Here is a 27,208-nt window from a genome sequence, read left to right on the forward strand (position 1 = left end):
TTTCAACCAACTGAACTCACAACTCAGCCCTGTTCTTGGGCCTCAGCAGGTAAGCCACTATTCCACAAAGAACCCGAGGCAACTGGAATTCCATCTATTTTAACTTTTCCTAAGCAATTTGTGCACACTTTGCTGACTTCTTTAGGTTGCAAGTAATACTCAAACTTTTTTTCTAACAGGGGCTGTTAGTAAATATTTTAGACTTGTTGACCACTTATAATGTCTGTCACATTTTCTTTGTTGGGGGCGGGGGGAGGTGGCAGTTGCCCCTTATGAATGGCAAAAGAGAATCCTAGGTTGAAGGCTGTACAAAAATCAACCCCAGACAGGATCTGGCCAACTGGCTCAAGTTTGCCAACCCTGACTTAAGAGTGTCAAGGAGCCCAAACAACTCACCAACACTCCCAAAGTCTAATTTAGAAATTCCTAAGGCTGAAATGCCAGTCATGTGGGTTCTCTGGTGATCCAACAATGCACACGTGATTGTTGCTAAACTGCCAGACATCTTTTGGCATTGAAATGTGCTCGACTATCAGGGAAAAAAACAACCCAAACGGTTTAAGATTTATTTATTTATTTGAAAGACAGAATTACAGAGAAAGGCAGAGACAGAGAGAGATTTTGCGCCCACTGATTCACTCCCCAGATGACTCCAATGATCGGGGCTGGGAGGCCAGGACAAAGCCAGGAGCCAGGAGCTCCATCCAGGTCTCCCATGTAGGCATCAGGGGCCCAAGTACTTGAGTCAGCATGCGCTGCTTTCCCAGGTGCATTAACAAGGAGCTGGACTGGAAGTGAAGCAGCTGGTACTCACATGGAATGCCAGTAATACAGAAAAATTTTAAATTAAAAAAACAAAAGAAGAAGGGTTAGGAACAAAACACATTTTTGCCATGTACAATTCCCACCTGTTTTGTGGCACGGAACCTTCACAGAAACAAGTCTTTCTGATCCCAACAGTTCCTGTCCACAAGTAAGGGGCCTCCAACAATTCATGCTCTCTGGATGACGGAGACCTCTTCAGCTGGATTCTGATCTCTGTCCATAAGCAGTGGTAAAAGCAAAGACGCCTGTTCTGGTGCCCTGCTCCCTGCTCACGCTTACCCCATCGTCCCACACTCCTAGAGACGAGGACCAGAAAAGGCCTCCTCTGGCCTCACATGATCGGATTCCTGACCCACTCTTCAACTCCCTTCCCTACACCATGTTTCCCAGGATCTGAGGAGCCGCCTCCTCTCTTAATTGTCTGTCCACCTTTTAATTTTGATGACCATCACTAGGTTAGTGCCTCTCGGATTCAAATCTTCACTTCTGAACCACCTTTCCAGCACTGGGCTCCTATTCCAACTGCCTGTTGGACACTGCTGCCTCGTACCACGTGAGCACGCCAAGCTCCTCATCCAGGTTCCCAGCTCACTAGCCCCTTTCAAGAGCCTCAGACAACTACTACTAACACCTGCTGGGGGTCAAGGACCCATTCGTGAGCCTCAGATTCAAGTGTCTGCCATGGTTGTTGAATTTCAAGATGATTCTCTGAAGAAAAGCTTCTGTAACCTTAAAACCCCTCCAAGTGTTAGCAAACAGAACAGGTAACCCTAAAGGTGCACCTGAAACTTTGAAGCATGCTTCAAAGTTATCTCAGAAAACAAAATGGACCTATTACCCTAGTAAAATAATACACTTAGTGCCAGACAACGTGGCAGAGGCCAGGGAAAACGCAGCAGAAGAGCAAGGTGTGGTCCCTGTCCACATGCAGCTTACGAGCTAGTTGGCAAGACAGATGCTACAGAAGTGCATACACAGACAGCTAATTCAAACCACCACAGGAGCCGCGAGAAAAGAACAGAGGGCTTTCGACAAAATTGCAACTTCTTGCATTCAGGTGGAACAGTCCAGAAAGGCCTCTGGGGACATTTTGAGCTGAGACATCAGGAATTCACCAGGCAAAAACTGGGAGAGGGATAGGAAAAAGGAGGCAAAAGTCATCGAGAACAAGCAGAGGCCACTGAAAAGAGATCTTGGCAGGCAAGGAACTTAAAAGAAGCCTTGAATGTTGGAGCAGAGTGAGTGAGGGAGGAAGTGGAAAACGAGGCTGGACTGGTTGGCGGGGTGGATCACACAGGACCTCATAGGGCCTGTTTGAAAGAAGCGTAGACTTTATTCCAAGGCAAAGGAAACTCACCAAAGGGCTTAGACTCTCTCCCGTCCAAACTTGCGCATGACTTTCTTAACCTCTGCTTCTACCCCAACCTCTTTTAGACTCAAGGCAAGTTCTTACCTCAATAAGTTCCCATCTCAACCCTGTTGCTATCATTACAATTGTCAAACTGACCATAACCTCAGGGCCTTACATGTGCAGAGGAGGAAAAAGACATCCAGCTGGGTGCCCATCAGTCTCCAGGAAGGAAGAGGAGCCTCTCACAGGAACCCTGACAAGAACCCTGGCCATGTGGTCAATGACAGCAACAAAAGAGGACTACTGTATCACACTTGAGCAGGCCACCCTGAACCTCTGGAGAACCTGCTCTCTCTCATGTCTGGCATTGCTTCTGTGCTTCCACAGTCCATTCTCCTGTATGCAGAGAAATCGTGCGTAACATTTTATTGCAAAAATCTGCTGTGTGTCGTCAACTCCAGGAAGTCAGACATTATAAAACTATTGTTTTTAAGAATCACTAGGGAGAAGATAATGCTATAAATGAAATTACATAACCTGGACTGGAAGACCCATCTCAGTTTCAGAAATGTTAACGAAAGAAAAAATGTGGAGCTGGCATTGTGCTGTAACAGGTTAAGCCACCACTTACAATGTTGGCATCCATATGGTCACTGGTTCCAGTCCCAGCTGCTCCACTTTCAATCCAGCTCCATGCTAATGTGCCTGGGAAAGCAGTGGTCCAAGACCTTGGGGCCCTGTACCCACATGGGAGACCCAGGAAAAGTTCCTGGCTTCGGATCAGCCAAGCTCCAGCCACTGGGGTCATTTGAGGAATAAACCAGCAGATAGAAAATCAATGTGTGTCTGTCTCTTTCTCTGCCTTTCAAATAAATCCTTAAAAGAAAAAAATGTACATCTTGGTTGGCTGGTGCTGTGGCTCAATAGGCTAATCCTCTGCCTGCGATGCCGGCACACCGGGTTCTAGTCCCAGTTGGGGCGCCGGATTCTGTCCCGGTTGCTCCTCTTCCAGTCCAATTCTTTGCTGTGGCCCGGGAGTGCAGTGTAGGATGGGCCCTGTACCCGCATGGGAGACCATGGCCGCAGCACGCTAGCCGCAGCGGCCATTGTGGGGTGAACCAATGGAAAAGAAGGACCTTTCTCTCTCTCTCTCTCTCTCTCTCTCTCTCTCTGTCCACTCTTCCTGTCAAAAAATGTACATCTCGGAATTGATGAAATATATTTACAGGTCTGTCTTCCCCATAACCTGAGTTAAGAAAGGTGAGGGGGCCAGTGCTGTGGCAGAACAGGTAAAGTGCTGTGCTAGCATCTCATATGGGCGCCAGTTCAAGACCCGGCTACTTCACTTCTGATCCAGCTCTCTGCTGCGGCCTGGGAAAGCAATGGCAGATGGCCCATGTGCTTGGGCCCCTGCACCTGCATGGGAGACCCCGAAGAAGCTCCTGGCTTCAGCTGCGGTTTTTGTGGCCATTTGGGGAGTGAAACAGTAGATGGAGGACTTCTTTATCTCTCTCTCTGTCTCTCTGTAACTCTGCCTTTCAAATAAATGGATAAATCTTTTTTTTTTTTTTTTTTTTTTTTTTTGACAGGCAGAGTGGACAGTGAGAGAGAGACAGAGAGAAAGGTCTTCCTTTACCATTGGTTCACCCTCCAATGGCCGCTAGAGCCAGCATGCTGTGGCTGGCGCACTGCACTGATCCGAAGCCAGGAGCCAGATGCTTCTTCTGGTCTCCCATGTGGGTGCAGGGCCCAAGGACTTGGGCCATCCTCCACTGCATTCCCGGGCCACAGCAGAGAGCTGGCCTGGAAGAGGGGCAATCAGGACAGAATCCAGCGCCCTGACCAGGACTAGAACCCGGTGTGCCGGCATCGCAGGCAGAGGATTAGCCTATTGAGCCGCGGTGCCGACCTAAATGGATAAATCTTAAAAAAAAGGGGGTGGGGTGGGGGATTATATCCATTGCCAGTGTCCAACAGAGTACCTGGAACAAAGAAAAAGACTGTATGATAGTCAGTTGGGAGATTTGGGAGAGAGACACTGATAGTGACTCAGCACTCACTATTGCCAAGACCTGTGCTAGCAGACCACATGCCTTCCTGTTTAATCCTCAAAGTAGTGAGACCATGTGGGCCAGAGCATAGATTTGAATTTATCAGAGAATCAAACTTTAAGGTTAATATTCTTTTTTTTAAAATTTATTTGACAGATAGTAAGAGAGAAACAGAGAGAAAGGTCTTCCTTCCATTGGTTCACTCCCCAAATGGCCACTATGGCCAGAGCTACGCCAATCCAAAGCCAGGAGCCAGGTGCTTCCTCCTGGTCTCCCATGTGGATGCAGGGGCCCAAGTACTTGGGCCATCCTCCACTGCCCTTCCGGGCCACAGCAGAGAGCTAGACTGGAAGAGGAGCAACCGGGACTAGAACCCGGCACCCATATGGGATGCCGGTGCTGCAGGCAGAGGATTAACCAAGTGAGCCATGGTGCCGGCCCAATATTTATTCTTGACATAGAAAATGAAAGGAATAGAGAAAAGTATTAAAGTTTGTATAAACACTTTCTATCAAAGGTGTATCATTTACGCCGAATTACATTTAGGCCTGATAAACATACGAATTACGCCAAGTTTTTGATTATGGAACTAAGCTATCTGGCCCTTTTTTTAATTCTCCTATACCAACAGTCGTCTGTTCTCTGGAGTGAAGTGGCAAGTGGAAAGGGCTAACAAAGTAGCTGCTTGTGTGTCAGGTGTTGTGGAGGAGGTATGACATGTGCTCAATGAGCCTACCTGAGGCATCTTATGCAGATGCTGTCTCCCTCTTATGGATGAGCTGAACCTTGGAAACCGAGTACGGATCTTGTAGACTGGTAGACTAGGCAGACTGGGGAAGTAACCTGCTAGATGAGCGGCTGCTTCACAGCTGCACACTCAGACAGCTACAACCGTGCAGCAGCAGCCCTCCAGGCTGAGCAAGCTGAAGCCCTTCTCCCAACTCATCTCTCAATCGCAGCAAGGGAGTGAAAGATTGTGTTGTTTTCTTCAGGGGTCCTATGGGAGGATGGCCTTACAAGTCAGTTTTCCCAGGACATCCCAGTTACGTCTATGACTTTTCTTTAAATTAATTAATTAATTTGAAAGGCAGAGTTATAGAAAGGCAGAAGCAGAGTGAGGGGGAGTATTCCCCCTTTGCTGGTTCACTCCCCAGATGGCCACAATGGTGGGAGCTGTGCCGATTCGAAGGCAGGAGCCAGGAGCTTCTTCCAGGTCTCCCACTGAGTGCAAGGGCCCAAGGGCCCAAGGACTTGAGCCATCTTCTGCTGCTTTCCCAGGCCATGGCAGAGAGTTGGATCAGAAGAGGAGCAGCTGGGACTCAAACCAATGCCCATATGGGATGCCAGCACTACAGGCGGTGGCTTTACCACTATGCCACAGCACCAGCCCCGTCGAAGACTTCTATTTCACCATAGCACCCATAGCACTCCCTCTCACTCTTAAAGGTGTCCTGGACTGGATGCCATGGTCATCAGAGTCTCAGAGAGAGGGAAAACTATGGCTTGTTGGAAAGGTAACAAAAGGATTAAAAGCTGGGACACCAGAGTCATGAAAGAAGACTTGGTTGCTAGCACCTACCTTCAGGCTCCTTATTTACAGTAAGTTTATGTGCTGCTAAAGCAAGCGTGTCTACAGTAAGGACTTACCTACACGCTAGGACTTAACACCATACCAGACATCATCAAGCATATGGAGTGTCAGAACCTTCTCTTTTCTTCATTTCCCTTATACTAGGCCAGAAAATATCTAAACAACTACACAAGTTCAGGCATTCTGTATACATGCTACTTCTTTTGCCAATTCTACAAACTCAGTATCATTTTGTCATTTTACAGGTAAAAACAACACTGAAAAATGTAAAACCTTTGCCCAAAGCGACACATCCAAGTCAAATCTCACTTAACATGGGGGTCTTTATCTTCTAAATTTTCTTTGGATCAAACATACAAGAATAAAATTTTAAGTTTTAATTAAAAACGCTAAAGGAAGTATTTAACATTTTTGAGAAACGTGATATTTTTTAGTGAGATATGGAGAATGAAAAGTATTTCTAACTGCCATTAAATATGTGCATTATGACAGCTACAGTGTACTTTTTTTTAAAAGATTTATTTATTTACTTGAAAAGCAGAGTTACAGAGAAAGAGAGGAGAGATAGAGAACAAGAGAGATCTTCCATCCGCTGGTTCACTCCCCGAAATGGCCGCAACTGCTGGGGCTTGGCCAGGCTGCAGCCAGGAGCCAGAATCTGGCACCCATATGGCATGCCAGCACTGCAGATGGTGGCTCAACCCGCTGTGCCACAGCACAAGCCACAACAGATACAGTTTAAAAGTCCAATAATATTTTTCCATTTGCCAGGAGTTGAGATTTCCAAAACAAAAAGCACCCAGCAGAGATTGAAAGAATGCTCTGATAAAAATAATATTCTTGACAATTTACAGGTTATTCATCTAGAACTAGATGTAATATAAAAAGGCATCATGTTCAAAATATATTTTGAATATAAGAATTTTAAATGCTTCTGGTTAAGTATGATGGGTAAGTTGGGATTTCATAAATGTATGTTTTGGTTGGTCCTACCCAGCCAAATTCTGAGTCCAAGGATCACGGTATGGATATGATTTGGTCATTTATTTTTACACATCAAATGCATGGCCTCCTTACGCCCATGGGCAATACCAGGCTCTAACAGCTCTGACAATAAGCAACAAGAATCCCTGACTTCCTGCCTGAGGAAGGAAGAGGACATGAAAATGCAGCTGAAGTGTTAGGGCAGGATGGTGTTAGGCTGAGTTTTCTGACACAAATAAGGTCAAGATTAAAGGAAGGCAATATCAAGTCTACCTGGGAGCTGTGCAAGATGCCTCAGAGCAGGTGCCACTGAGTTCACTCTAGGAAAATGAGTATTTGCTAAATAAGCAGGCAACATAGGAACATTTCAGGGGTGAAAGCCATGGGAGACGACATGGTATCACCTGTTTTACAAGGTGGATAGGTAAATAAACAATCTTTGGTAAGTTCACATCTATTTCTTTTATAAAGACCTTTTCATTTCTACCCACTAGCAGCCTATCTGCTATATGCATACACACACACACACACACACACACACACCAAAGTCTGCACTTAATGATATATCAGATTTGAAATCTGAAACTGACCAAAGTTAGACAGTCTGAAATTACGACAGCCAGAGGCATCTCCATTATACTGCATGTGAGTATTTAAACAATGAAAGCTATCACAGTAAAACAAAGTCCTTGTGCAACCAAAAGAGTTCATTTGCAAGGACAGTGGGACCTATTACTAAAATTTCCAAGGTTTTTGAACAAGGGAGTTTCAATATACGGATTTCCCAACTATCATAAATCTTTAAAAATTTATTTGAAACACTTTCCTCACCATTTAAGGAATTTTCATGTGTGTAGGACATTTTAGAACATCAATATTCAGGAACTGTTTCAGACTGTACCACCTCTTCACCTGATGAAGGACCCTGTCACCTGTGTGACCTCTCTGAACGCTGGTCTGGAACACAAGGGTTTGGAAAGGGAAAGTGTTCCGGAATTCTTCCTGGAACCAGTCTGAAACTCTACAGGCAAAGGTTAACATATACAATCCTAATACCTGAAAAGAACAAAGGCACCAAAAGAGGGCTACCCTGCTACTTTAAATTTCCCCTAAAAATAGCAGCAACTATACAGTTATTGGCATTATGGAATGCACATTTCAGATCATTTAACCTTCATTTATTTATTTATTTTGACAGGCAGAGTTAGACAGTGAGAGAGAAAGAAAGGTCTTCCTTCCACTGGATCACCCCTCAAATGGCTGTTACGGCTGGCGCGCTGCACCGATCTGAAGCCAGGAGCCAGATGCTTCCTCCTGGTCTCCAATGTGGGCGCAGGGCCCAAGCACTTGGGCCATCCTCCACTGCACTCCCAGGCCACAGCAGAGAGCTGGACTGGAAGAGGAGCAACTGGGACAGATCTGGCGCCCCAACTGGGACTAGAACCCGGTGTGCCAGCGCCGCAGGTAGAGGATTAGCCAAGTGAGCCACGGTGCCGGCCTAGATCATTTAACCTTGCCAGCAACCTTCACTATGACTGTCTCTAGTTTACAGATGAGGAAACAGAATCCCAAAATGATAAATCCTTGTAAATGGCAGAGCCAAGATTTGAACCCATGAAGTCTGGCTCCAGAGTCCATGCTCTAAATCCCTATTGCCCCATCTTTGTACTCTCCCTTTCTGGAATCTTAACTTCTTAGCAATCATGTTTGTGTACCACATACTTCAAATTTGCTGAGCTCCTAATTTATCCTAGCTGTCTAACATTGGCCATAGTTATGCCTATACTTGAGGAGTTCACAGACTGACTAGCAGACAGCCACATGAAAAACAGAGTAAGAGTGAATGTTGCAAGTGTTCTCCAAGAGCTAAGGACAAGGTGACTAATTCAGGGCAAGTTTCACAGAGAAAGAAATACACGGTAGGCATTTAACAATGAACAGAGAAGTGTCCTGGGGTGAGAGTAGGGATATTAAGAGGAAAACATTCCAGCCATAAAACCATTTGTGCAAAAATATACAACAGGGAAAGAGCAAAGCATCCTGGGATATGGTATGACACTGGGTATCTGGGCTGTAAGAGGAAGTAGCAGGAAACAAGGTTAGAGGTCAAGTCAAGGTCAGATTGTGGTGGTCCTTAGATTCAAGTTTTGAAATCTGGGATAGATCTTGAAGGTACCAGGGAACCATCAGAGTGTTGATTAAAAAGAAACTGTGTGATCTGATTTAGATTTTAGAAACACCTCTGGCCATCTTATGGAGGGTACTGACCACAAGGTTACTGGGTTGTAGGTCATTAGGAAGAGTCCACATGAGAAAAACTTAGGGTGTGAATGCAGAGGGAAATAGAGCAGGACTGATTAAAGAACAGTTCAGAAAAGATAATGAATAAGACTTGCTGACTGCAAACTTGTAGTTGTGTCTAGGGAGCAACAGGGACTGATTACATGAGGCCCAAGACAAGACAGACACTACAGCTCTCAACAGCAGACCTAATCCACTAGGTTATAATCACTGGCCAACTTGCTAGAAACGAGACCATCCTATAGTATTTGCAGACACCCAATGGAGCATTTTTGGAGCCAGAATAAAATCAGCAGAACACTTCTAATAAGAATGTATAAGGATTACATAAATTACCATTTCCTGGAGACAGATTCAAATAAGTAGTAGTACAACATAGCTGTTTAGCTTGGCATACTTTGAGAAAGAATGGCTCAAAAAGAATTTGTCTTTTTAATGAGTTCCTTCTATATAACTGTAACAGCTGGGGAGTGACCAAATTGGGAAGAAATCTTCAACTTAAAAGAAGAGTCTTCAGTCAGGAAATGTCTCAATTTTCCAATTGGGTTTGGCCAAATATTTAAAGGTCTTGAAATATATTTTCATTAAGAAGTCAATTTAACCCCATCCCATTCTTAAAATTCACCTTTTTCTGGAAATGGGGAAAAAGTCAGGATATCGTTATTATAGAAAAGCTCCTCTTACACACAAAGTGGCTTTTCATTGGCAAACACTTTTATAAAGGAACAGCCTGATAAGTTTGTCCAAGGTGAACACAGGGAAGGAAAAGAAGCACCCATAACCAATTATTTTTCAAGACTGTCTTTGCATACCCAGGAGTAATGGAACACTTGTAAGCAAATACAGAGAAGCAGGTGTTTACTCTGGCATGCTTTGATATATTTCCACTCTGTCAATGAATCTTCTAGAAATCTATAATACAGTCTATCCAGACAGCTCTACAGGTGGCAACCATAGATGCTGAGGGACACCACAAGAAAGCTGGCTTGCCAGGGTCCTGTGCTGCTCCCATGCTGGTAACGGCCTCCCTGGTCTTTGGGTCTGAAGAGATTCTGAGTTCATTATCTGTAGAGGAGATTATATTCCCACCTACAATCCCAGGCTACTAAATAGGAAATTTCATATTTCATTGAAATATGAAAAGTGATCTTTTTGAGCCAGTGGTTGAAAAACCCATGAATCCTAGAAAAGCACACATCCAAAACAAGACTAAAGGACAATATTCTTTAAGGGCAGATCCAGGACTTTTGACTTGGGTCTCTGTACTACCCCTGTTGAAAGAACAAGCTTTGCAGGAATGCAATTTCACAGTCTTCATTTTCAGAGAGACATTCCCGACTTCAGGCATTCAGACCATGACATTGGTCCAAAGGCCATCAAAACACTCTGGTCAGGTGTCACTCTAACAGCCTACTAGACACCATGTCCCATCAGAGGAGACATGCAATCTACTTCTTTGCTCCTCCGTAGCTGGTACAATGTCTGGCTCACAGTCTGCAGACACTGCACTTACCAATCTCTCAACTCAACGAATGCCCAAGAGCAAACCCAGTCTCCCAGACTGCTTAAGCCACCACAAACAGGAGGCATCAAACCAGAGAATGCAGTCACATGGAACTACAGTTAGGCTTTTTAAGATCAGATTGTGGAGCTACTTTTAAAACATAATCCATTTGACCATTAGATAAAGAAATCCTTTGGATGGGATTCAGACGAATTCACAAATTCTATTCTGTGGTGCAGGGTATCACAAAAACATACCAAAACCAAACATGTCCTCACCATTGAAAAGTGGGTCTAACGTGAAGAGACTGTGCCAGTAGGCTGGAAGCTTAGCAGTATCAACGTGGGTGAAGAATCAAAAAAGCAAGAAAGTGCAAAAGTTTCTAAAAGAAATGGGATATGACCAGATCCAATCCCATTCTTTGTGAGCGTGCTGAAAGCAAAGCTCAAAGAAACACAAATCCACAGTCTCAATTCCAGTTTGAAGATCCATTGCTTACACAAAACACTACAGAAAGATTAGCAGAACATTGTTGGAATCAATGTCACATTTTATATGGACCATGCACTCTGTTGCTTCTGTTTTTCTGCCAAATAATGGGAGAGAAATTCAAATTTTGACATTTGTTTTACATTTTGTGGAAATATTATACAAGTCAATCAAATTATACAGTGTTAGACAATGGGGCTTCCTTTCATGGTAACTTTGGATTATATCTGTAATTTTCTTTTTTTTTTTAAGATGCATTTATTTATTTGAAAGGCACAATTATAGAGAGAGAAAGGAAGAGACAGAGAGAGAGAGTGAGATCTTTCATCTCTTGGTTCACTCCCCAAATAGCCACAACAGCCAGAGTTAGGCTGGTCCAAAACCAGGAGTTTCTTCTAGGTGTCTCAGGTGGGTGCAGGGGCCCAAGCACCTGAACCATCTTCCATTGCTTTTCCAGACACATTAGCAGGGAGCTGGATCAGGGCTGGAGCAGCCAGGAAACAAACCGGTGCCCACATAGCATGCCAGCTCTGTAGGTGGCAGTTTTACCCTCTAACCACAGTGCTGGCCCCATAACTTTCTAAATAATTTTAAAAAGATTTATTTATTTGAAAGGCAGAGAGAGAGAGAAGGCAGGTGGGAGAGAGAGACTGATCTTCCATCTGCTCGTTCACTCCTCAAATGGCTGTAATAGTCAGAGCTGGGCCAGGCTGAAGCCAGGAGCCAGGAATTTCCTCCCACGTGGGTGCAGGGGCCCAAGCACTTGGACTGTCTGCTGCTTTCCCAGGCACATTAGCAGGGAGCTGGATTGGAAGTGGGACAACTGGGACAAGTGGAACAACCTTCTACACCACAAATGTTTAGTCTCTGGCTTATCAAAACTAACATGGAAATATTCATACACTAGAGTGAACTAAACAGAATGAGGAAAAATCAAAATAAAAAAAGCCAGTTTTATTTAAATATTATCTCAATTGTCTTTCCAGCCAGAACCTGCCAAATGATTTACATAGGGTATACTGCGAATAACTGTGCGCTTCAGAAACTTTTTATTTAGAACATACCTGAAGCATGAACAGATGAAAACTCCATATTTAAGCAATTACATGCAAGTCAGAAATGCCAATTTCCATCACAATTAGCCTAAGTTATGCAACATATTTTTGTTCCCTTTTAGTATATAACTGATGTATGTTTTTATAATTTGCTTAACTGCCTATCATGAAATTCTGAAATCACATAGGCCACATAAAACCATAAAAGAAAGGGCACCTTTTTATTTTTCCCAATGTACCATGTTTCTACATTGCTTATAGAGCTTGTACAAGAAACACTGTTAGTTTCTATATAAAGATTTCCATAAAATTTTTATAGTTTCTGTAAATGCATAAAGATTGCTGGTTTCATTATAACCTCTGTTTCAGTGCAAGTGGAAAGAAAAATTACCTGCAACTCTAAACGGCTATCTCCACACACAGAGGCGAAAAGTGTGCTCAGGCCTCTCTTTAAAGATCCTAAGACACTCACTGCATTTCAAAATTCAGATGATCACACTGGAGGAGCAACTTCTACAGCACTCAGCTCTCATCAGCACAGGCAGAGCAAACAGGCTATGAGAAACACAACTGTCAGAACAAATTACGAATCCTGCATGTTTTCATGTAAGAAATAAGCATATTATAACTAATAAGTTTTAAAACAGTATGAGTAATACCTACTTGACTATTACAAAGCCATTTATAGAAATATCCTCTCTGAGAGATTGTTATATTTCCATTCCAAACTATCCCATACTACACATTATAATTAATAAATGCTCATGTTTTTTAATCTGAAAAATCATGTTTTCATGGGATTTTGATGAGTGGTGATCATAATTTGGTAACATGTTCATTTAATTCTCCTTTCTTCCTAATTCACTTAGCATTTATTAAAACTACAGTAATCACAGTAAGTAAAGTTTTACCAATTATTTCTATAATTATGGATAAACATAGTAAACATAACAGAATTATAAATCCACTTAATTAACTACGAGGCTATTTCCAGCAGAAAAAAAGGTATTCATGTTTTTTCTCATTTTTAATATATCGTTGACATATTATTATCTTTGAGAAATCATTTCTAGAAATGAAAGAAATAGATGGTTTTGCTTCTTGTCCATCTTTAACAAAAATTTTCCTTTGGACAGGTTTTATTAAGACCTACAGTATCTAAAGTTACAGTTAGAGAGTAAAAAGTACTAACTCTAAACTAATGAAACCAAAGTGAGTCAAAAATTATATCTGAATTAACCCTAAGAACAAAATTTTAGACTCTTCCACATATTTATGAGAGACACAAGTTAAGAAAAATCTCATGTGAGCTGTCAGATTTTTAAAAAACCAAGGATTCTTTTCAAGTCAGGATCCTACCATTGTAGATATTTTATTATTTAAACTAGCTAAGCATTAAACAAAAGCAGACAAATAAGTAATATGAACTCTGAAAAGGCCATGTTTTTGCTTTTTGTTGTTGTTTGTTTTTCTCTTTTAAAAAATACAGGCGCTGCAGGCCTTTTCAGGAATTAACAAAGCCTCTATTTTCAGGTTTAAAGATAGCAGGCTCACCAGACTTTAAATGAAATATTGAGTGCTGCACTGATTTAATGGTTTTAAGCCAAAGATGTCATTGTGGTCCGAGGGTGTCACAGACAACTTAAGGAGGGGGAAAAAATGGGGCAGAGAGAAATCACTTTGTCAGTAATTACAATCTAGAGCCCTAAACGTGGCTCCGGCTGCTCATTACTTCTTCCTTCTGTATCAAGACCCTTATTTACATTTCAGATTACATTTTTTATGAAACAGTAAGATCTATCAGAGCTGAGAGGACTGAAATAATGAGGGGAAAACATTTTAATAACACGCGTTGGGTCTGCATTACTTCCGTGGTAGAAAGAAAGGCTTCTGTGGGGAGAGATCATTTATTCTGCTTCTAAACGAGAAGCAAAAAGATGAAACTGATGAACTTTTACTGCCCATTTGTCTTTAGCAGACAATTAAGACAGAGAAGATCAAAATGGATTATCATAGCACGCAGACAACTGGCCCAACAGTAACACATCTCCAGGACCACAGATTTGTAACTCTCTTTTATCCCTCCCCTTTCTTCTTACTTCTTTTTCCACTCTAAAGGCAGTGCTAGCTTTGTGGCTCAAGGAGAGCCAAAAGGCTGGTCATCATTATTCAGTCACAGATGTCAATCTAACCTCCCTTTTTTCTCAGTTTCTAAAGCAGTGAGCCACAATAATTTGTGACAGATTCTTTTACTGTAAGGTACAAAGAACACACAGAATAAAACATCTAGCAGCAGCAAGTGTCTCTGATCAAGTGTGCTGGTACATGGGAAATACACTATATGTAAAAACAAGCGCTGATAGTTTAGGCGAATGAGGAGAAAAACCAGGGAGGGGGAGTAAGGGAGAGAGAGAGAGAGAGAGACTGTGTGTGTGTGCGTGTGTGTGTGTGTTGTAATAAGTGCTATCTGTGTGGTGAATTATCTCAAATATCCCTTATGGATTTTATCATAAATGTTTTAATACTAGAGATGTTGTCTAGATTAAGTGAATATTCAGCATTTAATATTCAACTGTAATAGAAATATTTCTCAGGGTTCCTTTAGAATAGAATATTGTGGGGAAAGATAATTTAGTTTGATCAAACAAATGTTAAGAAAAAAATTTAAGAGATTACAACCTAAATGATAAAATATTAAATAAGAAATAATGCAGTTCTTCTTCCTTTTACCACTAGATATAACTCTCAGACAAATTTCTGGGAATCTGGAGGTAACATCTCAAAAAACAAAGTAGATCCTTCATTCATGCTTTGAGTTACATGAGGCGAATCAGAGAAATCATGTGTGTCAAGCTGGAGAACACACTAAGGCAGGCAGTAAGTACACACTCTACCAAGCCTACCAGATGGAGCATGAATATCATTCTCTAATTTCTACAACTGTGCTACTGATCTAAAGCAAGTCAACAAATACCACTACCCAATGAACACCTTTAAAATTACTAGAGCTATCATTATTTTGTAGATCCCAATTATAATTTTAATTGTTTCAACCTCAATGTATGAAACACTTAAGACCATCCATTAATCAAAGGAAAGAGAACTCATAGCATAAAAATATCCAAAGAGTAAATATGCATATGCAATGGTCTATATTTCTGTGTACACTTACACACACGTATAGTACATGTATGTATACCCACAAACATATACATACTGTCTTCATTCACACATATACACACTCAAAGGGAAAAAAATGGAAAGATAAACATCAAATTGTTGTCATGGTTATCTCTGAGAGGTAAAATAACAGATGATTTATATTTTCTTTCTTTTTAAAATTTATTTCTGTTTTATCTATATTTCCTACATTTGTGTCATAAACATATCACCCATGCGATTTTTAAGTTATACTATAAAAAAAAATCACGTTGCTCAAAAAGGTTTCAGATATAGCAAGAAACTATGTTTAAGGAATAGACCCAGATGGTGACTATGCTATTTTAAGTTTTCTCCTACAAAATTTTCTCTATGTAATTCAGATGATGGGACCACAGAGGTTATTTACCTAGATGCAAGATTTTAGACAATAATTTTCTTAAATGCTGTGGCCTCAAGTATATTCTAAACAATATTTAAAAGATTTTACATCCTTTATATACTGTTTAAAGAAAAGAAATACATTAAGGAAAAGATCCTATAACCTTTGAATTTGGGTAACTTAAAACCAAAGGGCTCAATCTCATAACAATTTGAGACAAAATAAAAATTTAACTCTCCTGGTAGAAGATAAGGCAAGGGGTAGAGTGGATGACTTCAATATTTTTTTAAATCTTATTTAAAAGTCTTGAAATCAGACACAAAAACAAGCCCTATCAGTTCTTCTGGGTTCTTGTACTATAAAACCTCATTACAAAGCATCTCATTACACTGATTATCAAGTTATATTCCTGGTCACATCATGTCCACTGCATTCATTAAAGACATATCAGATACCTTGCTCTCTACCTATCAGGCCATACTGCCAAACTGTTACTACTTCTGTACTAGGTATTTCTATTCTGTTGTACTTATCTCATTCAAGGATTTTTAATAGAAAACATTAGATGGATATACTTCAGAAATATGCTTTTTGTGTGTAATATTCCACATGTGAAAGGTTTTTAAGGGATGCTTTATTCAGTGTAATCAGGGATGTTTTTATTTCAAAAATGATTTTAAAAAGTATACCAAACTGCACATTTGAACTAAAATGTAAGGTGCCAATAGACTATAATATATCTCTAATATTTCTCAAGATATAACCTGGAATCCCAAATGAATACCCTGCAGCTAATTTTAAGTCATCGAGCAAAATCAGAACTTAAGCACTATTTTATGAGTAAAATGATTCCTACCATCCCATTCTATCCTTGCAGAATGCTGGAAATTTGAGACTGCAGAACCAAGTGGTCACCCTTAACTTTCATGACCATCATCTGAACAATTCTCACCCTCAAGACCAATCCTACATGTGCAGCTTCTCCTTCCAGTACTACAATAACATGTAGTTTCACTCTATATTTCAAATTCCAGGAAATGTTATGAACTGCCCTCCTCTACCATTTTTGTTACATTGCTTCTTGACTACTTAAATAGCATTTAAAAAAAAAAAAAAAAAAAAGAAGAAGGAAAGAAAGAAAAAGTTCACAAGCAATCCAAAAGGACTTCCTAATGAACTGCAGGCTGTAACATTCCTCAAAGGAAAATTTGTGATAAATTTTCTTCCTTAGTTTCTGTGTGTTTCCTTCGCTGAAGGTAACACCCCAAATCTGGCACTAATATTTTCAATCTGACTTCACTATGTTTTAGTTTTTGTCTTCAGTTCCTAATTACTGCCTCTCTTCCCTTCTAAAAATTCATTTATCTATTTCAGTAAAAAGAACAGTAATAATATGTTGAACAACTCTGAAATAAATTTTGTCATGTAAAAAATTAATTACGCATTCCGAACCTGGTCACTGTAGTCCTCCGGGAATTGCCGCTGCACCTCAGGATCTGTAAATAATTGACAGATAATATTAATTGGCTTTGGATTAGTGAGCAAGCAGAGGATCACACATTAATATTTGATCAGAAGATGATAGCAGCCCTGGCAGGGGATCCAAGGGGGGCAGCTGAGGCTGCTATGTTGATGAGCACAAGGAAGGGCTCGGCAAGGCACTCCCATTACCCTCCTCCAGAAATATAAAAAAGAAAAAATTTTAAGACCTGATGCTACTGTTAACTTTAGACTATTACCTAATGCAAAAATCTTGCCTGCTGCAAATTGCCCTCGATATATTTTTCCAGAGAAAATGAGTCTTAAACCTGCTCGACTTTTCTTCTCTAAGCAGAAGTCCCCTTTTCATACTTGACAGATGTGAGCTTGATAAACCACCTTCTGCATCAGTCCCAGACTGGGGTGGGGGGTGGGGGAGAGAATTCTTTTAAGAGGAAAATGTGAAACTCACTGCTTGTAAAAATAAGATATATCCTTCCTGAAACACTTATCAACTCTTAGGAAAATACAGATAAAACCAAAAGAAGTTTTCTTCAAAACAGAACCAAGACTTTCGGCTTATAGTGTAAACAAAATATCACAACATAAGAAATTATGTTCTGTTTTACATGATTAGACTTGTTCACAACTATAAAGATATATATATAGGTGAAGGTACCTCATGATAATATATTTAAAATGGAATTACTACAGGGTCATTTGATTCTTAAAACATAACTGCAAGATAATCCAATGCCATCTCCTGTAAGTCAATACAGAAGTGTACTAATTAAAAGCTATTAGCACTCCATTTATTATTGATTAGGAAAACATTCAATCTTTTCTAATAAGAAAAAGATTTGGTTCTTCAGAGACACATTAAAGAGAGTGATCAGAAAAATATCTATTTGAAAAAATCATGTAACAACGCAAAAGGCTCATGGGGGAAAAGCACACTATTTGACAGTCTCCCAGAGATCCCAATATGCACTGCTCACATTTCATATCGATCTTTAAAACCACAATTTCCTTCGCTGTGAAAGTGAATCCATGTAAAAGTTGAAATCCTCTAAATCACAATACAGTTAATTGGTCTTCTGTGAAGAATTAGAAGGGAAAAAAACTAAGGATCTGTTTACATGGCGCATTTAAATCCCAAAATACTAGTGTCCAAGTCATTAAAACCAATGAATGTTTTGTTTTTTGTTCTTATTTTTAAATCCAAGACTAACAACAAAAGCAAGAATAATCAGAGGGCCACACCAAAAGCAGTTTTCCACCAGGGCTGATGCGAACAAGCTGAAACTCTCTGCAGAGCATTTCGGGTCTGGTTAGCTTGAAAACTGGAGACTGACTTCTCTATTTTGCCTCGTCTTCACTACCAAGAGGCACCAATGCTATGTCCAGAGGTGACCAGCAGATTCTGGAATAATGTTCCCTGTAGTGCCATTCAGGGTTGCTCTCACAGGTCAGAAGAAGCTGTTGAAATCACACAAGGACTTAGCCCTGGTAAGACAGGAAGCCAGAGGGCGCTAACAGTGTGGCAGGAAAAGTACTGGGCCTACAAAGAATTAACCAGCAGGATGTCAAGTGACAGCCTGTTGCCCAACAAGCCTCTCAAAGTGTTCAAAGGCCAGGGGAGGGGAACAGAAAGGAGCACCTGGGAAAAGAGGGTGGTGGTTGTAATTCCTAAAACATATATGTAAGTAACTTAAAATTTGGCCACAGACAGGAAAAAATGCAGCTCTAAGCCACCCAGGAACATAATAAAACAGAGGTTGAGAGAGCCACAAAATCATCTAAGGCTTATTCTTTCTCTTCCAATTGTCATGTGGTTAACACTTAACTCTTCAAAACTTCATAAAGAAATGACCTCCATATAAATCTTTAATATGATGTCTTCTTTATTCCAGTAGTTTGTGCTTTGGGGGAAATCACAAAATGCCAATGGAAATAAAACCAAAGACTTCATTTTTCTGTCACCATTTTGTGAGGGAATAATCAGACACCAAAATTTGTAGTGTATTCTTCAATTAAAAACAGAAGTTTCTTGTTCACAGGTGGAAGAAGGTTCTTAAATTTCCTTTAACTATATTCATAAGAAGCCATATCAAGAAACGCATCATTTCTAAACTGTATTCATATATACAATATAGAATTGAAAAAAAAGAAGGAAAAATAGGGAGTAAAACCAACTATTTTAATTCTCTGCAGATAAAAGGCGACCACAGAATACCAACATGGAAGCCATTCAACAAATCACATCCCTCCTAAACAAGCCCCAGTGGCAGGCAACATAAATGCCATCAATTAATGCCTTCAACTGTCCTAGGACTATCCCCCAAATTAGATCCTCTGATTTTAACAGAGTAATGTTCCAAATCAATACGCGCATTATCATTTACCATTGATTCAAGCTGAAAACTCTTGATTTCTTTTTTAAAGCCCCTTGAGGCTTACAAAAAGCAAACTCCATGAGTCCTTAATGTTCTCTAAAGCAGCACTTGGTGAGGAAAAGAGGGAGAAAGTAAAAAAAAAAAAAAAAAAAAAAAAGCAATGCTTTTAAAAACAAAATCCAATCTAGAAATTTCCATTCAATTGGCTCAAACAACAGTCTGATAGTGAATAAAACTATGAAAGCCATTTTGTAGAAATTAAAATAAAAACTGCAAATAATATGTTAGGATTTTCTTAAAACACCTACTATCTTGCACAGGGGGTTGAAATTTTTTCTTTCTTTTTTTTTACATCTAGTTGATCATAATACCATAATGTCACCAAAATATCGACATTGGAAACATCTGAGTTAAAAAGGTCCAAATACAATCTGCTTTTCTCCAGCAACACAACACCCGCCTTACTAACAGCTTCAGCATGGCACACGTACAAAACTTAGCACCCTGCAGTTAAGCAAACCGCCTTTAAATTTTCTGTCTGGCAGCAATCCACTTGCGTGTCTGTATGTTTTTTACAAGTACTCTATGTATTTCATTGCGTCAGCTGCATTTCTTTGAGTTTTAAATGGTCTGGGAACATTTTATGAAATGTTCTATATCTTTATATGGAAAATAACATACACTGGAAAACTGCATTGGTCTAATATTTATATATCTATTTCTTTATCCACCATCCAATGCTATAATTGCTAATGTTCCAAAACACCTTCTCACATTCATACGCTCACCGCCAAATGCAGTGTCACCAAAGAGCTAACTTTCAACACACAAATCTGCAGATGAGAGTACTACCATGGAACAAAGTAACAATAATTTGCTTATGCAATTGGCAGTAAGAAGAGTTATCAGCATATGTTAAGCTTTTTTCCTTAAGAATTGTCCCTCTTGCAAAAAATGAAGAACATACTACAGTAGTGCATTGTACTTCCTCTTGCGGCAACTTTCTCCTAAATTAATAGATTCTTACAAACTTAATCATCTGCCAAAAAAAAAAAAAAAAAAAACTTCTCAAAAAATACTCCACTGCAAACATTTTGCCAACAATATGTACAGTCTGACAGAATCCACACACTTCCTAATCAACAAGGCTCAAGAGAGGCCGCTGATTCTCTTCAACCTTCTCCCAGGACCATGGCTATCCATGAGGCAACCCTGCGGATACACGCCCACGGCTATCCACATGCCCCAAGGCTATCCCAGCAACCCCATACACACCACTGCCACTGAGGACCAGAAGTGTCCCCATATTTTAAAACATCACCACGTGACGCCCAGCAGCACTATCTCACTCAGGCACAGAGCTGGACCCCAGTCTACAAGCCCTGTCTTCACATCAGAAAACAACTCACCTCCAAACATGTCTTACTCTTTTTCTTTCTTTTTTAAAAAGGCTAGTTTTCGTCTATCTCAATAGTCTATGTTTTCTAGTCTTCTACTCTACATACTTTTACATCTTTAAGACATACCAGATTGCCACAGGATGTTTAATTAATAGAATAAGAGTTTGGGCAAGACTCACTGGAAAGGTGCTATAAATTATTTTACACAGGCTCCAAAAACCTTGAGTTCTGCCTTAGGCTTAAAGTTCCTAGAAAACGTGGTAGACAGATCTTTTACAACAGAAATGCAAAATAATTCATAAAAGTTCCGTAGTTATGTATGAGGGCTCATTTGTACATCGGTAACTAGTTATATGTATACACTCACTCACTGTGTGCACACACACACTTATATCTTACAAAATTATTTTTGTGTTTCCCTCTGTCACATCAATGACTCCACTTGAAAAGTTAAGGCATGACATTTTTTAACTATTGAAAACACACTAACTTCATTTTGTATGAAATGTATAACAACTGCTTACCAACCAAATGTCACTATCTTCTATAACTGGAGTTCTTTTAGGAAATTTAAGAGAAACTGCCAATGTACCAGTTAACACAGGAAACTAACACTGCTTTCACTTTTAGCATAGGAGGTATCAGGACAGAAAATGTTACATTTAATGCCTGCTGAATTTATCCTATCGTTCTCTCTTGGATATTTCCAGTCAGTAAGAGTTAAAAATACTGAATACATTTAAAAGTTTACAATTTAAAAATTCTACCCTTTAAAAAGTGGGACTTCAACATAAACTATAAATGATATAATCTCATTGTTCAATTTCATGGAGTATAAGACACTATCTTCCTCTCCCCAGAAACGTAAATGTTAATCCAAGCTGTAATCAGATTTAATTTTCCAGATGAGAAGATGGGAATATGCTGCAAACGGGATGAAAGTCCATTCCACTGCCCCTTTCATCAGTGACATTTTCCAACTTCAGACACTAAAAAGGTAGACTCTCAGAAAATAGTCTAAGAAGTGGTACGTTTTGAGGACAAGCTCAGCCTTTCCCAAAACATACTCAGAAATAAACTTTCTTTTCATCTTTGAGGAGAAAGTTTATATATATATATATATATATACACATATAATGCAAAATTTCTTGATAGTATGCCTGCAAACTGGAATGTGTTAAAGATCTTCAAGGACACTCCCTACTAAACCGACTTAACACTGCAAAAATTCGGCTTCATTTACTTGATATTGTAAAGTACCTGAATCATTAGCATTTTAACTAAATGCAATTATTCTAGTAAATTATTCTATGTATGATAGTTAAAATTTCCTAATTAAAAATAATGTATTTTTTAAACCAGTGTTTCAAATGTTTTGCATGGTTAAAAAAAATCACCAGTGTGTTTTCTTTTTCCTTGATGATGACACAAAAAGGTTTATGTTTTCTTTCCTTTAAAGTTTTAATTAAAAATTATTCTTTTCAAAAAATTACTGAATCAAACATGTAGATTTTATCCTAGAATTTCAAAGGAGTCTAATTCATTAATTTGGGGGGGGATTATTTTTTAACTACTTTAAATGAATATTTAGTTTTCAAGTACCAATGGAATTTTTTTTAATCTATTACAGGTATTAACTTTTTGCTCTAATACATGAAGATTATAAGACATAAAAACCTGGAGTCATCCAAACTTTAAACCATAATTCTCTTCTAGCATCTCACCCAACACTGGCATTTATAACACAAACACTATTTCACAACAGCCAGTCTGCTAACACAGGAACAGTTGACCACCTAAGCCTGTAGCAAAGACAAACAGCATTATTTAAGGAAAGAGAGCAAAACCCACCTTGGCATGGCAAGCAATGGAACCATTCACGTGCCAGACTCCTCCTCAGACTAACATATTCTGCCTTTCAGACATATCCTGCTCCGATGTGACTATGCGCAAACAGCAGACACTGACCTATTGTTTTCAGTTGTTGGAGTTATGAATGTAAGCACAGTTACCAATTAAGTGAATCAACAAGTCCAAAATACATCAGCTGTTCTGCAAATAATGAGTCCATTGACATTGTACAGTAAAATCCAGGGAGTTTCGTCTTTCTTTCTAGAGAAAGTTGATAGACTTTAACCAGCAAATGCCAATATTGACCATAATTTGAAATACTTTTCATAACTAACTTCATCTACAAAACAAACATAAATCTGACCATTAACCAAGTGGTACCATGTAAACCTAGAAATCAAACATAAGTTAAAGTCCAAAGGGAGCTCTAAAATAAATAGGGTAGGGTGTATTGCAGGGGAAAAAAATCAAAATATATATATTTATCTTTTTCCTTACTGACTACCTTAGTTTGCAAGTTTCATTATTATTTAAATTTAAATATTTAGGGTTTTTTTCCTAATTAAAATTTGAAACTAATTCCTAAAACCTATCAACTCGAGAGATAACACATATAAATTAAAGTGGTCTTTTTCTAGTGGTTATAATCTCAGGCTTCTACCTAATTTTTCTATGAATTAAGATTAATTTTACCACACCTTTTTGAATGAGTAACCTAAGTGTCACATTTTTACGCCAATATGAATAATTATCTTAGACTTAACTTAAATGACAGTTGTGCCCTTTATGTGTTACAAATGTGAGATTGCTGCATATGGTCTTCATAAATAGATCTATCACATCTGTCAGATTTGGGGGAAAGGGATAACTTAATTATTTACTCACATAAAAGCAGAGTACCCACTGTGTGTCAGGTGCTGTGATAGGCATTTCATATAAAATTCTGATTTTACCTTCAAGATAAAGCTATGCTATTGGGGTTGCCATATCCATTTTATCAAGTTAAAGCAATAGATTATTACTTGTCCTATGTTAGAAAATTAGCACTCATTGGTGATATAACTACTCTGATGTGGCCACCCCACTTGATAAATAAGCCACAGTCCCAGCCATCCAGGAGTTTACAGCCTAACTCACACTAATGGAGAACACAGAGAAATAAATAAGCCATTACCATGGGGCTTGTTAAGTGCTACGCTAGGGATGAGTACAGAGGCCTCTAGCCTTGTCTTGAAAGGGACAGAAAAGCATTCTTGGAAGACATGGTAAAGCCAGGAGTAAAGTCCACAACTAGACAATGATATCACATGCCCCCTTCTGAATGGTATCGTGCAAGGTCAGGTTCCGTGCTTCATTTAGCTTTGTCTCCTACAAAATGTCTTGCCTGTTATAAATACCCGACAAATATTTGAGGTATAAGAGAATAAACAGAATAGAATAAAATAAACTCATTAAACACTTTGTCTCTCCAAATGGATAAAAGCCAATTTCAAAACAGCCAAATGAAAACAAGACTTTGAATGCTAGAGGCATCCTAAAGATCACATTGGCATGTAGTAAGCACACAATAAATATTAGTTGTTGTTATATTATTAACCCCAATGGAGAAATAAGCAAGCATTGTAAATTAAATGGCTACAGACATATAGGTGTGCCTCAAATTGGAAATACATGTGTTCCTGGAATAAACTTTTATAAACCCAATTAAAATGTTCCCATTGCCTTCTATTACTTGTTTGAAAATGTTATTATAACTTTATCAGAAACTGATTTTTCTCTATATTGTCAGTGGTTGCAAAATCCTTAAGCTCCAGTTTATTTGCCTCCTGGCATCTGTTTGCTAATGATCTGTAAACATCAAATGCACCAGGGACTCTCCCAGACTTACAGAAACCCTGAGGTGGATCTGTATAAATTGAAGGGCCTTACTGCTAATTCCTGTGCTTTCTAAGTTTGCACACTGGGTTTCACAGACTTCCAGTAAACATTTTTGTATTAACAATTATAACAGCATCAGCTACCACTTACCGAACTCCTGGGTATACCAGTCATTGCCATAGGTAGTTTAATTTATCTTATTTAATCATAACAACCCTGCCAGGTAAGTAGACTTATTTCTACTTTATAAATAAGGAAAGTGAGGCTTACTAAGAACAAATTCACAAAGAAACAGAGCTGGGATTCAGCATGGCTCTACCAGACTCCAAAGAATCCCACACTGGCTTTCTTTTTTGTCTTTATTTATTTATGTCCTCCTGTTGATCTGTCTTCCAGTCATTATTGTGACTCAACAATAAGAATACATCTGTACAAATAACTAAAACATGTTGTCGTGAAACAGGCCTTAGCAGATTATGAATGAGAGCTTTCCAATTCCTCTATTTAAATTCCTTTGCCAAGTTCAGGATATAAATAAAATGACTCCAAAGTAACTAGCACTCAATTTAACTAGTAAACACAATACATAAAAGACAAATTCATGTAAAAAACTTGGAATAATTTTGAAGGCCAAAGGTTCTCCTTGGAACATGTGAAAAAAAAAATTTACTAAACAGGGAATATGAACACAGAGAAAATGTTTGCTTCCTTAAGAAAATGTGTTCTCCAAGTCCGTCTAAACCACCCCAAGAACGCCAATGTTTGGGCCCCAACCAGTGCGAAGTGTGGGCAGGACAGACAAAGCTGACATCTCCACAGGTGAATACACTATGCCAGTCAGAGCATCTCCTCATACCCCGACTCTGCCACTCTCCCCTGGGCCTGGACCCTCCAGCACCACTGGAGAAGCAGCACCTATAGGTTACATCCTGGCTTGCGTTTAATTGTGGTAAAATATACATAACGTGTACCATTTTGACCATCTTTAAGAATACAGTGCCGTGACATTACCTGCATTTACACTATTGTGTCATGATCAGCACCAGCCTCATCGCCAGAGCTTTTTCATCCTCCCCAGCTGAAACGCTGATGCTATTAAACATCAACTCTGGCCCCGCACTGTGGAGCACTGGATTAACCTCCACTTGCAATACCTGCATCCCAAAGCAGAGCACCAGTTCCAGTTTCAGCTGCCCCATTTCTGATCCAGCTCCCTGCCAATGTGCCTGGGAAAGCAGCATATGACAGTCCAACTACTTAAGCCCCTGCTCCCATATGGGAGACCAGAATGGAGTTCCTGGCTCCTGGTTTTGGCCTGGACCAGACAGGTTCACTGCAGTCATTTGGGGAGTGAACCAGCAGACGGAAGACACTTTTGGAAGATATCTCTGTCTCTGTCACTCTGCCTGTCAAATAAATAAAATATTTTTTTAAGATTTATTTATTTATTTGACAGGCAGAGTGAAAGAGTGGCAGAGGCAAAGAGAGAGAGGTCTTCCATCTGCTGGTTCACTCCCTAGATGGCCACAATGGCCGGAGCTACGCCAACATGAAGCCAGGAGCCAAGAGCTTCTTCTGTGTCTCCCACATAGGTGCAGGAGCCCAAGGACTTGGGCCATCTTCTACTGCTTTCCCAGCCCGTAGCATAGAATTGGATTGGAAGTGGAGCAGCCGGGACTCAATCCAGCACCCACATGGGATGCTGGCATTGCAGGTGGCAGATTTACCTGCTACACCACAGCACCGGCTCCATAAAATATATTTTGGGGCCAGCACTATGGCGCAGAGTGTTAAAGCCCCAGCATGCAACACCGGCATTCCATATGGACACTGGTTCAAGTTCCAGCTGTTCCTCTTCGGATGCAGCTCTCTGCTATGGTCTGGGAAAGCAGTAGAGGATGGCCCAAGTCCTTGGGTACCTGCACCTGCCTGGGAGACCTAGAAGAAGGCTCCTGGCTCCTGGCTCCTGGCTCCTGGCTCCTGGCTCCTGGCTCCTGGCTTCAGATCAGCTCAGCTCTGGCCGTTGCAGTCACTTGGAGAGTGAACCAGGGGAATGGAAGACCTCCCTCTCTCTCTGCCTCGCCTTCTCTGTGTAACTCTGACTTTCAAATAAATAAAATAATTCTTTAAAAAATTATATATGTATATATCTTAAAGAAAACCCACCAACTCTTTTCATTATCCCCTCCTCCTAGCCACCCTGGCAGCCACCATTCTACATTTCTGACTCCTCTGATTTGACTCTTCTAGGTACCTCGTGTAAATAGAGTTGTACAATCTTTGTCTTTCGTCACCAGCTTCTTTCACTTACCACAATGTCTCCAAGTTTTATTCATGTTGTAGCATGTGTCAGAAACCCCTTTTTACAGCTAAATAATATTCAAAGTGCATGTACAAGCATCTACCACATTGCTTTTCTATTATTCCGTCAATGGACATTTGGAGGTTACTTCCATGTTTCAGGTGTTGTGAACAGCGCTGCTATGAACACAAGAGCACACATGATAAGAAA

At 39.9% G+C, this 27,208-nt stretch overlaps 1 protein-coding gene across 10 annotated transcripts in view; it reads right to left on the bottom strand.

Moving 5' to 3' along the window:
* DENND1A (DENN domain containing 1A) overlaps positions 1-27,208 on the bottom strand; it is a 555,776-nt gene that overhangs the window by 376,028 nt on the left and 152,540 nt on the right. For 9 of the 10 annotated variants that reach the window (XM_089302416.1, XM_070056536.2, XM_070056525.2 and 6 more), the window contains one exon: positions 17,145-17,188. The exons of the other annotated variant lie outside the window; for it this stretch is intronic. Coding sequence is in view for 6 of the 9 variants with exons in the window: in XM_070056536.2 (XP_069912637.1) it covers positions 17,145-17,188 (44 nt within the window). In the remaining 3 variants the exon portion in view is untranslated. The remainder of the gene's footprint in view (positions 1-17,144; positions 17,189-27,208) is intronic. 10 annotated transcript variants of the gene reach the window in all.

Source organism: Oryctolagus cuniculus, chromosome 1 (genome assembly GCF_051225735.1).
Source record: "Oryctolagus cuniculus isolate XC-2025 breed Fujian yellow rabbit chromosome 1, ASM5122573v1, whole genome shotgun sequence".
In the NCBI taxonomy this organism is placed as follows: Eukaryota; Metazoa; Chordata; class Mammalia; order Lagomorpha; family Leporidae; genus Oryctolagus; species Oryctolagus cuniculus.